Source organism: Procambarus clarkii, chromosome 20 (genome assembly GCF_040958095.1).
Source record: "Procambarus clarkii isolate CNS0578487 chromosome 20, FALCON_Pclarkii_2.0, whole genome shotgun sequence".
In the NCBI taxonomy this organism is placed as follows: Eukaryota; Metazoa; Arthropoda; class Malacostraca; order Decapoda; family Cambaridae; genus Procambarus; species Procambarus clarkii.
Window position 1 is genome coordinate 30,909,853 of NC_091169.1, and position 18,620 is coordinate 30,928,472.

Sequence of the window (18,620 nt, forward strand, 5' to 3'; positions counted from 1 at the left end):
CCACCTGACTCGCGTACTTTGTTAAAGTTCAGGAAATCCGTTTTAATCTCTTCTGGAATTCAATGTTTCCTCCCAAGGGATGTTTCTGTCGGAAAATCCGACACCATTTAATATATCATACAGATAATAACTGTTTTACCAACAAGTTACCCATAGAAAACGTAACTTGTAGTGGAATTACCGTCTATAGAAAACGGGATATCATCACCACATACTATTATAATTCACCACCTATTATGGTGGGAATTATTCTTAAATACATTAGTCTTTGGACTTTACCATCATAAAAACATCTCATATAAATTAACTTAATTATCAATATTAAAGTAGAGTAAATGTGACCCTTCTATCATGTTCTGAAATCTGGACAATGTAAGCCAGGCGTCAGAGGGAGGAAGGAGGGCAGTTGTTGTTATATTGAGACCAGAGGCTCACACGGGAGCAAATTCGGTTCCTGTTAAATTTACTTGGACGTAGTGTTATGGAACCCAAAGGTGTACCATTGTCAACACGCTGTCTACAAATTCAAGTTAAGTCTATCCGAAACCCGTTTATCATTCATTTATGGCCATTAATGTCAGGATATAGGGTGACCCGGTTAGATCGCGAAATCGCCTCATACTAAAGGTAATTAAGCCAGGTCTTTAATGTTCCATGTACTGTATAGTGTTTTCTCTGATATAGCTTGTCATATATAGGATTCTGGCTTCACAGCTAGCGCACAAAGACAGGTCAAGACGAGGAAGGATTTGTGCACCAGTTACTGGGTGATATGGAAGCTACCTCAAAGAGGATAATTTGGTGTCTACACCCTAGTTATACCTGGTGGACTAACCTGCTGTACTATAAGATAAGGAACCTCTTCAATGTTTAATGTATGTAGTTACTGTAGTTTGATTGGCTGCATACATATAAATATAAACCCCCCTAATGTGTAGAGGATCGATTTGTGAGATTGAGATTATTGCAGAAATACAGTCCACTTATCATTATACAAATTGCTATCGAAGTATATAAATTAACGTAAATATAAATTCATATAAATTAAATAAATATAAATCTCACAGGTCGGTTCCCACAGTTTCCTCCCAAGGGATGTTTCCTCCCAAGGGATGTTTCCTCCCAAGGGATGTTTCCTCCCAAGGGATGTTTCCTCCCAAGGGATGTTTCCTCCCAAGGGATGTTTCCTCCCAAGGGATGTTTCCCACGCCCAGGAAACTGGCAGAGGAAGGCAGAAATAGCCTAAGCTACTCTATCATTTTAGGATGTATTTTATTAGCTGGATAATCCTACCTGAACTGGCATTTAGGCCACAGCACGAGTCTGTTGAGCCAGGTAGTTACCTTGTTTGTTCTAACGATAACACGCACGAAAAACACTATATGAAATACTTTTAAAGTGCTGACATGTTTTATGATTATAATTTAGAGCCGGTCGGCCGAGCGGACAGCACGCTGGACTTATGATCCTGTGGTCCTGGGTTCGATCCCAGGCGCCGGCGAGAAACAATGGGCAGAGTTTCTTTCACCCTATGCCCCTGATACCTAGCAGTAAAATAGGTACCTGGGTGTTAGTCAGCTGTCACGGGCTGCTTCCTGGGGGTGGAGGCCTGGTCAAGGACCGGGCCGCGGGGACACTAAAAAAAAAACCTGAAATCATCTCATCTCAAGATAGACTCTTTGGGCCAGGAGTCAGCTTAGGCTTTACATGTGTTCATTTTTGTTTTGTCTACCACAGACGTGGCCGGACATTTACAATGCTAACCAGCATATATACATTTTCTTCTGTCCTCCATGGACAGGGTGAGAGATCTGTTAAATATATAGTTCAGTGATTTATTGAACAATCAACCACAGAAGGTGATTGTAGTTCTTTTAAAATGCTAATCTAACCTACATACATAAATACACAGATTTACGAGGTATATGTGTGTGTGTGTTCATGGCGAAACAACACTTATTCTTCCGTTGTGGGTCGCTAGAAAGGGTTAATCTTCCTTATCCGGACGGTGGGGGGCTTCCCGGCCGTTACTAGCGGTGGAAAGGATATCCACACAACTAAACAAAGACAAGTGATCTTTTCTGGCGATTATCATCATTGCTCAACGTCCTGGGAACCCTACGAGGGGAGCAGATCCCCCCACTGGCGCCCCAACACGGCCGTGCTCTCCACACCTTTTGTGGAAATGAACACGTTCGAGACACAACCCGTGACACCGGGCGTGTCAGCTTGTGTAACACATTTCCTCGTGGACACGCATGCGGCGCACAATTTCCGTGTCAGCCGCAATCTGATGAGGAAATGTGTTATTGTGAGAGGAACCTTGAGCGTGGCGTGTCCGCGCGGAGGGAAAGTTGGTAGTACGCTGTTACCATGTAGGTCAAGGTGGTGGTGGTGGTGGTGGTAGTGGTTGCTGCATGTTTGTAGGTGGGTGGGTGTACTCAGTTGTGCTTGCAGGGGGGTTGAGCTTTGGCTCTTTGGTCCCGCCTCTCAACCGTCAATCTACTGGTGTACAGATTCCTCAGCTTCTCGAGCTCTGTCATGTCAACATTTGAAACTGTGTATGGAGTCAGCCTCCACCACATCACTGCCTAATGCATTCCATTTACTAACTACTGACACTGAAAAAGTTCTTTCTAATGTCTGTTTGGCTCATTTGGATACTCGACTTCCACCTGTGTCCTCTTGTGTGTGTACCTCAAGTGTTAAATAAACCATCCTGGTCTACTCTGTCCATTCTCTTGAGAATTTTGTATGTGGTGATCATGTCTTCCCGAGCTCTTCTGTCTTCCAGCGACGTGAGGTGCAGTTCACGCAGCCTTCCCTTCCTTCGCCGTTGTCTCTGTCTGCCTGTCTCTCTCTGTCTGCCTGTCTCTCTCTGTCTGTCACTCTTTCTCTCTCTCTTTCTCTCTCTTTCTCTTTATCTCTCTTTCTCTTTATCTCTCTCTTTCTCTCTCTTTCTCTCTCTTTCTCTCTCTTTCTCTCTCTTTCTCTCTCTCTCTCTCTCTCTCTCTCTCTCTCTCTCTCTCTCTCTCTCTCTCTCTCTCTCTCTCTCTCTCTTTCTCTCTCTCTCTCTCTCTCTCTCTCTCTCTCTCTCTCTCTCTCTCTCTCTCTCTCTCTCTCTCTCTCTCTCTCTCTCTCTCTCTCTCTCTCTCTCTCCCCCCCTTCCCTCCCTCCCTCCCTCCCTCCCCCTCTCTCCCTCCCCCTCTCTCCCTCCCCCTCTCTCGTGCGCGCAATAGGATAGTCTCAACTGGGTACAGTGTGAGTGTGGCAGGAACCAACGGGTGTGGTTGGGCAGGTCTCCGCACCCTCCTACACACTGACCTGCCCAACCTATATGTAACAAGCACACCAAAATGTCCTCCTCTCCCTGAACTTTCTTCAGAACACCACTCTCACGGGATTGAACCTGCGTCGTTGGATATAATTAATCAGACTGTCATCCCCCCCATCCCACATAGTGTACACACACACACACACACACACACACACACACACACACACACACACACACACACACACACACACACACACACACACACTCACTCACTCACACACTCACTCACTAGTCCAGGTCAAGCGAGTCTGACAGTAGAGCACCGTCAGAGTATTGTCGCAACTGTTGCGTGGAAGACGTAGGTAAAATGGTGACGAACCTGTCGCCGACTCTTTTTTTTTTCTGGTATCAGCCAGCGAACCGTTAAGGAGATAATTGTGTCAGCCGCCTGCGGCGAGTGAAGAAGGGACTTGTGTTGGAATGAATGACTTGCAGCGAGCAGACAGTATTAAGTTGGACACCAACGGAGGCCTCAGACGTTACACGGGACCTATATATCGAGGTGGAGGCGGAAAGTGGCGACAGCGGCGGGAACTCAAGCTAGAGGATAACGGAAATGCCGCGCATCCGCCGCCGGGCCAGAGCGTAACGTCTCCTTGGTGTGTTGCAGAGGGGGAAGAGGAGGAGGTACCAGAGGGGCTCTTGTGGTGGCAGGGGGGAGGTACCAGAGGGGCTCTTGTGGTGGCAGGGGGGAGGTACCAGAGGGGTTCTTGTGGTGGCAGGGGGGAGGTACCAGAGGGGTTCTTGTGGTGGCAGGGGGGAGGTACCAGAGGGGTTCTTGTGGTGGCAGGGGGGTGCGACTCTTGCTTCACACCCCCTACCGCTGGTCACCCCCCCCCCCCCCCTGCTGGCGCCACCATCTGAGCTGCAGACCACTAGGATGGCCTCTAGTGGCAGGTCACTAGTGTAGACAACTGTTGGGTGTCCACACTCCTACTGTGGCTAACAACCCTTGCTGTAGGACACTCAAATTTGCAATTTCTCTCCCGAACGAGTGACAGGAAACTGATAAACGTTCTTTTGACTCCAGCTAAAAACAAGCTCTTAATAGAACTTTTAATTATTTAGTGATGTTTGTATGTATGAAAACAAAGTGGCAGTGGGGGTGGGATGGGAAGGTGGGGGAGGGATGGGGGTGGTGGTGGAGGTGACCTTGCTGCGCCGCTCAAAGTCAGCAAGTCACTGCTCCCCACCACCACCACCACAGTCACCATCACCACCACCACCATCACTACCACAGTCACCACCACCACAGTCACCATCACCACAGTCACCATCACCACCACCACAGTCACCACCACCACCACAGTCACCACCACCACCACAGTCACCACCACCACCACCATCACTACCACAGTCACCATCACAGTCACCACCACCATCATCACTACCACAGTCACCACCACCATCACTACCACAGTCACCATCACAGTCACCACCACCACCATCACTACCACAGTCACCATCACAGTCACCACCATCACCATCACTACCACAGTCACCATCACAGTCACCACCACCACCATCACTACCACAGTCACCATCACAGTCACCACCACCACCATCACTACCACAGTCACCATCACAGTCACCACCACCACCATCACTACCACAGTCACCATCACAGTCACCACCACCACCAGCACCACCACAGTCACCACCACCATCACTACCACCATCACCACCACCACCAGCACCACCACAGTCACCACCACCATCAGCACCACCACAGTCACCATCACCACCACCAGCACCACCACAGTCACCACCATCACTACCACCACCAGCACCACCACAGTCACCATCACCACCACCAGCACCACAGTCACCACCACCACCACAGTCACCATCACCACCACCACCAGCACCACAGTCACCACCACCATCACCCAAAAAACACCTCATTTCGTATGTCAAGCTTTTTGGGTCAAAGTAACCCGCTTGAAAACGGCGCCAGACAAACCCTGATGGAAAAAATCAGCTTTTGAAAAAATGCGTCCTTATAACATTGAAATCCTTATGCAGGCGATGAGTCACAATAACGTGGCTAAAGTAAGTTGACCAGACCACACACTAGAAGGTGAAGGGACGACGACGTTTCGGTCCGTCCTGGACCATTGTCAAGTCGATCGTGAGACTTCTCAAGTCGTCAATCGACTTGAGAATGGTCCAGGACGGACCGAAACGTCGTCGTCCCTTCAACTTCTAGTATGTGATCTGGTCAAAATAAGCTTTCCTTCTTTGATGAAGCTTATTATGGACGGTAATCTAATGATTCACTATTGATATGATGTCATTAGCAGTCAAGTACTGAACAGTTAACAGTTGAACATGTGAATGTGTTTAAGCATACCTGTTTGGACGGAGGGACGTCCTCACCTCGGCTGCCCCGTCGACACCCACCTGACCTCGTGTGACCCCACCACACGCCCCTGACCCTGTACAATCCATCCCCCAATCTGGCCCTGACCTTAAGTTACCCCTGACCCCCCCCCCCCCCCCGTGCGGCCTGACACGACCTAGCACAGTGTGTGAGGTCATACGACTCCGTAGAGAGCCCGCCCGTTGACTTCATGTGATCCTCAGACACACTTCCTGTTGACAATAGTCACTCCTATATCCACAGCCTCGGTATTGAAAACACACGTTATCAAATACCATCTATAGCGTTTGTAAAGAATAGCCATAATAATATTAGCCGCAATACAGCTACTGCTAACGTAGTGTAGTGGTGGCCAATTGTAGTACATTTATTACATCGGAGAAGGTATGCGTATTATTGCGCCAGACAATTGGAAGCGTGCGTAGTAGTGAGCAATAGACCCTATGACCCGCCCGCTATGAACCTAGGGCTACGCTTGCGCCTTCGCCCAGGTAAAACTCGCTTTCTGTTGCGCGGTGAAATCTATATCCCCCCCCCCCCCGTCCCCCAAACCCTGCCCAACCACTTGCGCTGGACGTTAGAGCGACGGTCTTGTTGTATCAGGTCGGCGTTTAATCCCTGACCATCCAAGAGGTTGGGCACCATTCCTCCCCGTCCACGTCCCATTCCAAAGGCTTAGCCTGACCCCTTCCCAGTGCTGTATAGTCGTAATGGCTTAACGCTTTCCCCCCCCCCCCCCCCTGACAATTCCCCCCCCCCTGACAATCCCCCCCCCCCCCCAGGATCCCCCCCAAAAAGAAAAACAAATAGAATCGGACTGCGTGTGGGCGCGACGTGTAGTTAAGGGTTAGGCCTCAGTGCATGATCTTGACTAGGCCATGTAGCATTGACGGAGTACCCGATTTGTGATTGGCTGAAGGTGTGGTGCCTGGTGTATGATTGGCGGAGGGCGTGGTATCAGGACCCTGATTGGCGGAGGGTGTGGTACCTGGGCTCTGATTGGTTGAGGGTGGGCCCGTGCGGCCAAGGAACAAAGGGTGAAGGTGGGTTGACTGACCAATCTCAAGGTCACATGGAAACATTCTAATACTCTCATTGCAATATATTTATATACATATATTCCTGACATAAACATATAATTTTAATAATAAATAAATACACCATTGAAGAACGTCAATCGTGCACAGAGAATTCGCTCACCCTCGGCCCATCATATTCTCTTGTTTACCCTCGGCCCATCATACTCTCTTTTGTTTACCCTCGGCCCATCATATTCTCTTGTTTACCCTCGGCCCATCATATTCTCTTGTTTACCCTCGGCCCATCATATTCTCTTGTTTACCCTCGGCCCATCACACACTCTCTTGTTTAATCCTAAAAGTAGACGTATGTTTTTTTGAACTAGATAATCACTTGCAGTTATATTAAGAGTGTGTGTGAGACGTCACTCGCTGCCCGCCTACCTACAGTCCCCGGGGGGGGCATATTAAGAGTGTGTGTGAGACGTCACTCGCTGCCCGCCTACCTACAGTCCCCGGGGAAATACTCAAATGTCTCTTACACTTGTCCTGGCGGGACTTAACACACACAGGAAATTGCTGATATTTTTGCAAGGGTTACTTCTTCCAGTGCTTGTTGCTCCTCGTTCCTTGAATTCTGGCTTAAAACACCTTAGAATGTATGTGTTTTGTACATTTATAAATGGTGTATTAATTTCATCTAGCCTAATGAACGTTGATATGTAATTTTTTAACGCATTGAGTATTTAACTTTTATGTAAACACACAAAATATTACTTACTAGTAAAGTTATTTTACAGTTTTACACGGCAAATGTAATTTTGAAATGTAATTTTTTAGCGCATTGAGTATTTAACTTTTATCTAAACACAAAAAATATTACTTACTAGTAAAGTTATTTTACAATTTTACACGGCAGTACACTGAAAAGCGTAAATTGAGACGCGTTCTGAGCTAACACAAAGTGTGAAAAATTGGCACATGTTTGAAGGACAGGTTGATAGGCATTAAGAGAGAGAAGAAACACTTGAGAGGAGGTGGCGCGGGCCGACCTTGAGGTAGCGCGTTGACACCGTTTTCCCGCCACCTGCTCACCCGACAAGCTCATGTGTACCGCCACTCTCTCAAGTCTTGCCCTCGCTCCCTCCCTCCTCTCTCCACACACCTGCTTCATCACGCACACCGCGATTGTTTCTCATGAACAAGAGAGAGAGGTCGCCGTGCAGTTATATAGCGCGATCTACAAGCGGATAATGAATGGAGTTTCGGCATATGGTGTCGACTTGGCAACTGTGCTTGATCTTGCTGCCAACACAAGACTTTTGGCGGGAACTTCTCCAGTAAGGTGCAGAGTCTGGCTCCTTGAGGGACTCCGAGCGCACTGACACGCCGTTCTTGCATACTTGTAAGGCTGTTAAAAGTATTTATGCAGCACTCCTGTGCAGGGTCAGTGCATTCTTAGTGCATAAGCATTCTTCACCCGTATTAGATATACTAGTTACGATAAGTTCATGGTATGTGAACATTTCCACTGCAGTCTTTGTTTCCTTGTTATATTGAATACGGTGATATTATACAAAAATGTTAGTTTTTGTTAAAGATAAAAGTTGTTTGAATTTCTCATATGTGGCGAGGTGCAGGAAACGAGCGGAAGTCACTGGACCAAGGCTGCCGAGGGAGGGGTGTATATACCTAGTTGTGCTTCAGTGGGGGTTGAGCTTTGGCTCTATTGTCCTACCTCTCAACATCTAATAGACTGGTGTACAAGTTCCTGAGCCTATTGGGCTCTGTTATATCTAACATTTGAAATTCTGGGGAGAGGCTGTCCTTTATCTCATCGCTTCCTAATGCCTTCCTCTGTTGAGTTTCAAAATCCAACTGAAAAAGATTATCAAAGCAAATGGGGGGAACTTCGACAAGCCGCCGGCTTCCTGTTCTCGTCGAGACCACTAGTGTCAGTGGCCCTCAGGTAAATTCCATTTATTAACTACTCTGACACTGAAAAAGTCTTTCTAATGTCTTTGTGTCTCATTTGGGGACTAGTTTCCACTAGCGACCCCTTCTCACCGTGCTAAGTACAAGTACCACCCGTGTTAAATATTGTCTTTATCCTATCAGTTACCCTGGGGATTTTATATGTCGTTGTCATGTTTCTTTTAACTTGCTCACGTCTTCCAGCGACGTGAGGTTTAATTCCTGTAGTCTTTTTCCGTAACTCATTCCTCGTAGTTCTGGGACTAGTCTGGTGGTGAACTTTATCTAACTCGTCTTGTGTCTGAATAGATGTGAGCTCTACGCCTTCACCAGGTTTAGTGTGACGTGTGGGAATTGTACTAGGCTCTGAATGATTCTTTACACATATTTCTAAAATCAGCTCCTAGATTGGTGAACCTTTATTTTCTTACACACACACACACACACACACACACACACACACACACACACACACACACACACACACACACACACACACACACACACACACACACACACACACACACACACAGTGAGCTGACTTTTAAATTGCGTGCGCACACAAGATAAGGATCGCGAGAAGTATGAGGAAGGTATAATTGGTTCTTTGTCTTGCAGTAGGTGGGGAGGGGGGAGGGGGGGGGGAGGGGCGGTGAATTTAATATTGGGCTGGACTTCCGTCCAAGTCCCCAGCGCCGCCTGTGACCACGATGGCCGCCACGGAGAGAACCCGCCTTAGCGTCTTCACTAGCAGTAGACCCCCATGCTTGGCCCCCCCCCCCACCCCCTTCGTATATCACGTCTGAAAATCGAAACTCATATTAGTACAGTATAGCGAAATTATAAGAGGGGGGGGGTAGAGGGGGCGGGTTGTTGCGTATGCCCCCCCCCCCCCCCCGCGAGGATGTGATGGGCCGTCGTGGGAAAGTGTTGAGCCGGCGGAAAAGGGTTAACCGTCGTCGGAGACTTCCCGTAACTCGCTCAAACAACGGGTTAATGGGTTACTGGAGGACCAACACCGGCTGCCGCACTCTCGCTCGCATACAGACATGACTATAATGTTTTCGGGTCGGGGGTATGAGGTGCACAATAAATAGACTAAATGTGATTCTCGTGGATTGTCATGGATGTAGTGGGCTAAATGAGATTCGTTTTCTTCCACAGATTCTCAGGTGATGGGAGGCTACGGTGTGGGCGTGTCGGGGTACATGGAGAGCGGGTCGCCTGGGGGTGTTCCCGCGCCGTACGGAGTCACCTCGCCTCACTACACCGGACACCCCTCAGGGCTCGCCTCCCCCCTCCTGGGACCTTCCTCCTCACATATGAACCACATGGTCACCTCCGGCATGGGCGCCGCGCCCTCTACAGCCTCCCCCTCCTCCTCCTCCTCCGCAGAGGACTTCTTCCTGGGCGACATGGGCTTCCCTCCCAGGATGAAGAAGAAGGGACGCAAGCCTAAGCCCGCTGATGCCAATGGTCAGCAACAGCCCGGTATGAAGAGGAAGAGTAGAGAAGGTGAGCTCAATACTTGTCCTCTTCATGTTACTATCACCATTAATAGTAAACTGCTATTAACAATAGTACCAACAGCAGATGTGGTCAAATATATAAACATTACACACCCAACCTTCCCATCTGAAGATAAAGGAAATAATGACATTTCGGTCCGTCCTGGATCATTATCGAGTCGTGTAACGGACTGGCGGAGAAAGTCAATATATAAGATAAGAATGTCACTCTCCAGCACTCCTTCCTTACGCAACTTGATAATAGTTCACGGCGATTGGGTTGGGTGTCTAACGTTCAGCCACGTTATTGTGGCTTGCTGTCTGCAACACGCATTAATACTATTGTTAATATTCTTACCTTTCAAATGTAACACCTACGCAACGCCGCTTTGTTCTAACCTTTAATGTTGCAATTTTCAGGCTCAACAACATACCTGTGGGAGTTCCTTTTGAAGTTACTACAGGACAAGGAGTGTTGCCCCAAGTACATCAAGTGGACCAACCGGGAGAAGGGCGTGTTCAAGCTGGTCGACTCTAAGGCCGTGTCCAGGTTGTGGGGACTACACAAGAACAAGCCAGACATGAACTACGAGACCATGGGCCGAGCTCTCAGGTTGGTCCTCTTAATCCTCATGTTTTAGTTAAATCTTAGTGTTATTACCACTTCTGAAATCACTTTCGCGCTTAATGTCAGAGTAAATATAGACATTTTGCCTCGTATAAAATGAGGCAAAATGCTCTCGTTTTTTATTCATTTACTAGTAACAAAGTAAATTAAATGTTTATTCCCACGATAGTGTGGTTGACAATTTATATGACGGGCGTAGATCACTAATTCCTCTGTGCTGAAGAGGAAGACCAGGGAAGTATACAATTTTAGTTGGGCAGCAGTTTGCTGCCTATGAAATTTTTCCTCTTGGCCCTCCCACATGTCAGTGGAAGAACTTCCGCCTCACCGTGGGGTCGGCAGTTCGAGTCTTCTACTGTCTAAGCGAATGAAATGAAATTTTGTCTCATATTACATGTTTGTGATATTTGGAATGTTATTTGGATAATTTAAATTACAGTTAGGCTGGCATTTTAAGCCTTTGTTAGTGTACGCTTCTCTGATATTCTTTGTGATCAGAAGGTATTTGATCTTAAATGTTGTTAATCTACAGTAATAAATATTCATATTCCATAATAAAATAATAATCCGATAAATAGTAATATTCAAGGAAGTTTCCAGTTGACTGGATATAATTAGTTTAAACGCACATGAATGTTATAATTTTTAAACAAAATATTCATAATGTTTAATTTCCTCGGCAGATACTACTACCAGCGAGGAATTCTGGCTAAAGTTGATGGCCAGCGACTCGTCTATCAGTTCGTGGATGTTCCAAAAGACATAGTTGAAATCGACTGTACAGGAGCATAAGGGCATTGGCCTCTACCTCTCTGTGTAGATGTCTCCTCGAGCATGAGAGGATTCTCGCCAGCTGCATCAAGAGCACCAAAGGTCCGGCCGCACCTCCCTGTGAGGCTGCGTTGGCCGCATCTCCCTGTGAGGCAGTGTTGGCCGCACCTCGTGTGAGGCAGCGTTGGCCGCACCTCGTGTCTGGACCACACTCAAGAAGCAGCTGCTGCAGATGGAGTGATGCAGAAGATGGTTGTGCACTCACTGCACAACATCAAATCATTTACGTCGCTATGCGTACTGGTTTCCTCCTGACAATAACTTGATATTTTTTCAAGAATCTGTAATATTATATTATGAGAGGAAGCTTTTTCGTGAACTTCCAAATTGCCTATTTCTGTATATATTGCCTCAAATTTCCACAATGTAATGACTATCACTCACTGTGAGTATGTAAATAGTATATATATAAGATTAATTATAATTATTTTATTACATGCGCCTCTAGACGAAGTGGCGAAAGACTTGTGTCGAACATTGTGAGGCCCCCCACCTCCTCCTACCCATCCAGAATGTGATACCTGGCAGCCCAAGGCCACTGATAGAGAGTACTGGGCTGTACAGTGTAGGTTGTAGTGAACGACACTCATAGTCACGCCCACGTCCTCGAGCACCTCTTGAGCTTGGTGGAGAGTTCTTTTTTATGTACACTATAGTATCCTAAGTAAAAGGCTGTTTGGTCTTCAAGTGGGCATCTTCCATACCAGTGATTTCAACAGACGTGAACATTTGTAACTTATTGTGCTGTGAATCACTGTACCAAGAGCGTAAAGCAGTCCCTAATCACTGCATCCAGTCATGAAACCTTACCAGTGATGAGGACTACCCAAGAGACTCTGTTGTGTCTGCTGTTCGGAACACATGTTGCCAGTAGGCACAGGCAAAATTGACAGTTTGTCACCCAGTTATGTTACAGGTTTGACCATGCAGCAGCAGGCAAAGTATTAACTACCAGCTCAAGTGGTGCTTTCCGGACTGGGGTCCGAGTCCTTAAGCCAGTCCGTAGATCCCCCAGTGTCCCATAAATGGCGCTCAATCGGATTGAGTTCTTGTTTGTTGCGGACTCTTCCTCGGGAGGTGTTAATGGTCAGTGCCTTGCAGCTTTGACAGTCCGTTGCGCTCTGCTTCTTTACCAAACACAAGACTCTAATGCCATTGTATCCTAAATTTTGACACGTTTGTGATTGGCCTTAAAGCTACTAACCTGATGCCAAGGTGATATTAGTGATAAAAGTGTTGTGCAAAAAAATTGGGCATGAAGAAATAGGTTGTCCATAGTAATTGGTGCTCAATTTGATGATGTTCCAATTCTTTATAAGTGAAAAGAAAGCCATATCATATATTTTGAATATATTTAATATTTTTAAATTTGTACTCTATATTTTTCATCTATAAAAAAGAAGTTGTCCAATATGTAGCTACCGCTTGCTGTTAACATAAGACCAAGTGACAACCACAAGGGTGTGACGAAGATGTGATGACCTCGGAGTGTGACTTGTGACCTTCAAGGTCAAACCCAGAGGACTCCGCGCCCCCTCCCCCCTCCCTCCCCCTGTAACATAGACTCTCTCTTTTTAAGGATTATTTATTTATTGAATACTTAATAATATTTTTCAAGAGTTATTAAATTGTTATATAAGTTAAATGTTTTGATATACGAGACAGGGAAATCACTAAGGTGTATTGTAAGTTCAGTTGTGGTGTTGTGTTTTCATGTATTAATATCCACCAGCTATGTTATGTCTATTAACAGCGGACCAACCTTTTTTTTCGCTAAATTGTCATTTTTACTGAATAGTTTTACATATCATTTTGGTTGTATACTAAATCATTCCTTTTTTTGTAATACCCATTTTGAGTGTAATGAGTTCTGGCCTCTGGGAAGTAGAGACCCTATGGTGTCCTTGCTTTCCTCTACAAATCACACTACATACATAATACTCTTTTCTTTCCCAGGGAGTCTGTACCCACCCCCTTCCTCCTCTAGTGTATGTTCCAGGGGTACCTAAGTTATTACTCTCTCTTCCCCTGAGATGTCTAACACTTCCCCCTACCTTCCCTACAATCCTACTTTCTTCCCCGGGTTGCCTTATCTCCTGCTCTTGCCTATGACCTTGTCTTCTTACCAAGAATGTCTGAAATCTCCCCAGCCTATCCTTAATGCCCTAATATATTCAGTCCCCTCCAACAGCAGCCCCTGGCTACCCCCTCCCTGTAGACCCCCCGCCCCTTCCCCGGCGTGAACTAGTGCTGTGAGCAGCGTGTCGTCCGCATGTTGGTCCCCGTGTACCCAGAGAGTTGGCTTCTGTTAGTACAAAGTGTGGCGGTGGTTGGAGGCGCGTGCGGCAGTGACCTGGCCCTCACCCACCTAGCTTGGGGTCGGTCTCTTTACTGGCTGCATTTACCTTACAACATTTTACAAACTCTCGTAGCTAGTGAGGAGACCTATTTAAGTTAACGGCTCAAGTTATGTTGGGATGATGTTTTTGCCTTGTGAGAGTTGGCAGGTGCCCCTGGCTCACATTGCCCCCCAAGCAAGTGATGTCCCAGGGTGGGTGGGGATGGCCGCACCGCCTCCCCTAGCCTGTCCCTTCACCTGGAGTGAGATCTAGTGCGCCTCCAGAGCTACCATTACATGAGCTGAGTCCCAGGGCGCCCCTTGAGTAACCACCCCATGGGATGAACTCTGGAGTGCCCCCTGGGAATTCTGTCATACGTTGAGCTTCTGGGGACTCCTGGGACCACGATCCCATGATTGTCCAAGGTGTTCTAAGGAACACCTTGGACAATCATCCCATGAGCTTCGGAGCACACCTGGGGCAAGCATCCCAATAGGATAAGTCCTAGGGCACCCCAGGGCCGCAAGAGGGCACCCCAGGGCCGCGGGAGGGCACCACAACCCCGCCGCTGTACAGTTGTGTCGACAGCCCTGGGCTTCGTCGACAGCTTTTTAAGTGTTCTCACTACACACTGTATCAACACTACCATTTTTAAGGTGTAAAATAAAGCAAATGATATTAAATAATCTTTGATTTGTATCCTTCATCTGTTGGTGTTCAGTGATTATCTAAGGCAACCCAGATAATATTTACTGCTCCCTGACGGGAAGAATACTGTGCCTCACAAAAGACATTAGAAACATGAGGCTCGCGACGTTGGGATGCTCTTTTAGGTTGGATATGGGAATGCATATTATTTATATATCACTAAGAACTCTAATTGACCCGGCCAGGATTCGAACCCATGCCGTCCAGGATCATTCCTAAACGTACAAAGAAATTAGTGAAATCCTAAATAAAAAAAAACAGTATGAGGACATGTTTAGCACTCCAATAAATAACATAAAAGTGGAAGATCTAGACAATTTCTTTATGCGGGATATCCAAACCCCGGTAAATATAACTAATATCAACACGAGCATACTAGATTTTGAAGGAGAAATTGAAAACATGCCCATGAACTCAACTCCTGGTCCAGATTCATGGAATTCAATATTTATATTAAAAAAATGCAAGGTGCCGGTAGCACAAGCACTCAGTATAGTGTGGAGGAAGAGCTTGTTATTATTATTAACAACTTTATTGACAAAATTAATTACAATTTTGCCTAATCTGAGGATTTTGATAGTCTTATTAAAGTGAGGATAATGCTGGTATTCACTGTCACGCAGGACAGAGGGTCATATATAAGACAATAGGTCTAAACTGTAGGCTGAAGCACATATATATCATGGTTACAATCAATGTTTCAATGTATGGATATGTGAAAACAACTTTCTACTGTGCACTGCCACACAAGGGCAGGGATGGGTTCATAAGTGATGCAGCTTAGAAGTAATATAAATAAAAATAAAAATTGTTCTTCATTCTTTAAAATGGACAAGCAAATTTTGGATAAATTGTTAGGATGTCGTCCAGAACACCTGAGTCGATAAAATAGTTACACAGTTGGTGGTACAATAGGCCAGGAGGTCTAAAGCCCTTTACGGCTTCACATTCATCAATATAGTGTTCTAGTGAATGCATCAAAGGTTTATCACAGAGTTTACAATCTTAGTATTCTGGTAGTGGCTCAGCCTCACTAACCTGCCAGATGTGTCTATAGCCAAGGCGAATTCGCGCAATGACTACATCACATTGGAAGAGCTTGGACACGGGGGAGATACCAGATGCACTTAAATCAGCAGACATTGCCCCTCTACACAAGGGAGGGAGCAAAGCATTGGCAAAGCATTATAGACCAGTCGCACTAACGTCGCACATCATAAAAGTATTTGAGAGAGTGATTAGGAGTCAGGTCACCAATTTCATGGAGACCAATGACCTTCTCAACCCAGGCCAACATGGATTTAGAGCGGGAAGACAGTGCCTCTCACAGCTACATAATCATTACGACAAAATCACTGAGGCATTAGAAAAAAAACAATGCAGATGTGGTATACACGGACTTCACAAAGGAATTCGATAAATGTGATCATGGAATGATAGCACACAAAATGAGGTCAATGGGAATAACCGGTAAAGTAGGACGCTGGATACTCGGTTTTCTGTCGATCAAGTCACAACGAGTAACAGTCAATCATATAACATCGAGTCCAAGCGCAGTTAAAAGCTCAGTACCTCAGGGTACAGTCCTTGCACCCCTGCTTTTCCATATTATCATGTCAGATATAGACATAAATACATGTCACAGTTTTGTATCATCCTTTGCAGATTGAAGTTATCTTGAGATGATTTCGGGGCTTAGCATCCCCGCGGCCCGGTCCTCTATTGTTGTTATATATTCAGCTACTCTGAACAAGTTCCAAGTAGCACGGGCTATAGTGAGCCCGTAATTTACCTGGTACAGGAGCGGGGCAAGTAGCACGGGCTTTGGTGAGCCCGTAGTGGACTTACCTGACACAGGAGCGGTGCTGTGCCCGGTCCTCGACCAGGTCTCCTTTTTTTTACACCCCCCCCCCCCCCCCAGGAAGCAGCCCGTAGCAGGTGTCTAACTCCCAGGTACCTATTTACTGCTAGGTAACAGGGGCATCAGGGTGAAAGAAACATTTTGCCCATTTGTCTCCGCCTCCACCGGGGATCGAACCCGGGACCTCAAGACTACGATTCATCCGAAGCGCTGTCCACCTAGCTGTCAGGCGCTCACAGATGACACAACAATCAACATGAAAATTACCTCTGCAAAAGACATTGAAAAACTTCAAGCAGATATTAATTAAGTTTTCGACTGGGCAATAGAAAATAACACGATATTCACAGTGATAAATTCCATGAACTCAGGTACGGTAAAAATGAGGACCTTAAACATAATACAGGGTATAAAACACAATCAAATGTGCTCATAGTAGGAAATCAGCATGTAAAGGATTTGGGAATAATGATGTCTGACGACCTAACGTTTAGGAGCATAACCAAGCAAATATTGCGTCAGCGAGAAAAATGATCGGATGGATTACGAGAATTTTCAAATTCAGGGGTCCCATCACAATGGTTGTACTATACAAATCACTTGTACTGTCCCGTCTTGAGTACTACTCAGTACTCACTTCCCCCTTCAGAGAAGGAGAGATTGCTGAAATAGAGGGAGTGAGTTTTCAGGAATTTTCAGGAATTCTTAAGAAAACAGGAATTTTCTTAAGTACTTTCGTATTTAATAATACATCTTCAGAAGGGCGAGTTACAATTACAATGATTTGGACATATATAGGCAGGAGAGAGGTGAAGTGAAGTGAGGTATAATTATAAAAATTTTATGACTGGGATTGGGTGGGTATGAATAGGAGCAGCATCCTGTGAGCCAATAGGCCTTCTGCAGTTAACTTTGTTCTTATATTCTTATGGCTCAAACATGAATAATAATAATAGCATAAGATAGAGAATATTAACAATGAATTAGTGAGACAAATGTGTATCAATGCTCCTATTCAAATCGTCCTTTAACTGATCTATCAAAAATAGATCTAAATTATATAAACCACTGCTAATGTTCAAATTACATGATTTTGCAATCTGTATTAAAGCAGATTCAGTTATGTTCCTATTGAAAGTACTTTTACAACTCGGCATTGAAGAAGCCATCTCCCAATCAATTAGGTGAGAATTTTCTGACAAATGAACAAACAAAGCATTAGACAATTGGCCATGTCTTACAGAGTATTTATGTTGCGAAAATCTATATTTCAAATCTTTAGATGTTTGCCCAACATAGAACCTATTACAGTCTTTACAAGGTATTTTATAAATTACACAATTATCACTACGAGGGCTGTTCCTAACTAATAGTTTAGCAACAGTATTTTCATAGCTAAACAATACATGCATATCAAAACGTTTCAAGGCCTTAACAATATTTTCAAACCCAGAAAAATATGGTAAACATAACACATTCTTTGGACGAATTTTTTCACTGCATATATTATTATAATATGTACGACGTGCTTTGCTACGGCAAACTTCCAAAAAACTCGGTGGATAGCAAAGCTTGAGACCAATGGAATCAAATATTCTAAAACTCTTCATCTATGAATTCTGGACTAACAACCCGAAGAGCTCTTAGATACATAAAGGAAAAAATTGATTTTCACATTATAGCTATGCCCTGAAAAATAATGAACAAAGATAAATTATTCGTAGGTTTTCTGTAGACACTAAACTTTAGTGAAAAATCTTCCCTATGAATAAAAATATCTAAGAATGGCAAACATTTATCAATTTCAGTCTTTCATAGTCAATTTTATAGAGGTGACTTGATCATTAAGTTTAGCTACAAATTCGTCTGAATTTACATCTGTAGGCCATATACACAAAACATCATCAACATATCTAAATCATGGAATGATTCCAGGGGTAATTTTTTAAACAAATTTCTCTTCGGAAAGAAGGGAAATTTTCTCTTTTTTCTATTCGAAAAGAAAAGAAATATATATATATATATATATATA

At 45.2% G+C, this 18,620-nt stretch overlaps 1 protein-coding gene across 3 annotated transcripts in view; it reads left to right on the plus strand.

Moving 5' to 3' along the window:
- Eip74EF (Ecdysone-induced protein E74) overlaps positions 1 to 14,710 on the plus strand; it is a gene marked incomplete at its 5' end in the record, with an annotated part of 25,850 nt that extends 11,140 nt beyond the window's left edge. For all 3 annotated transcript variants that reach the window (XM_069327838.1, XM_069327840.1, XM_069327839.1), the window contains 3 exon segments: positions 9,878 to 10,228; positions 10,642 to 10,834; positions 11,533 to 14,710. In XM_069327838.1, coding sequence (XP_069183939.1) covers positions 9,878 to 10,228; positions 10,642 to 10,834; positions 11,533 to 11,641 — 653 coding nt within the window.
- Between the last annotated feature and the right edge of the window lie 3,910 nt (positions 14,711 to 18,620).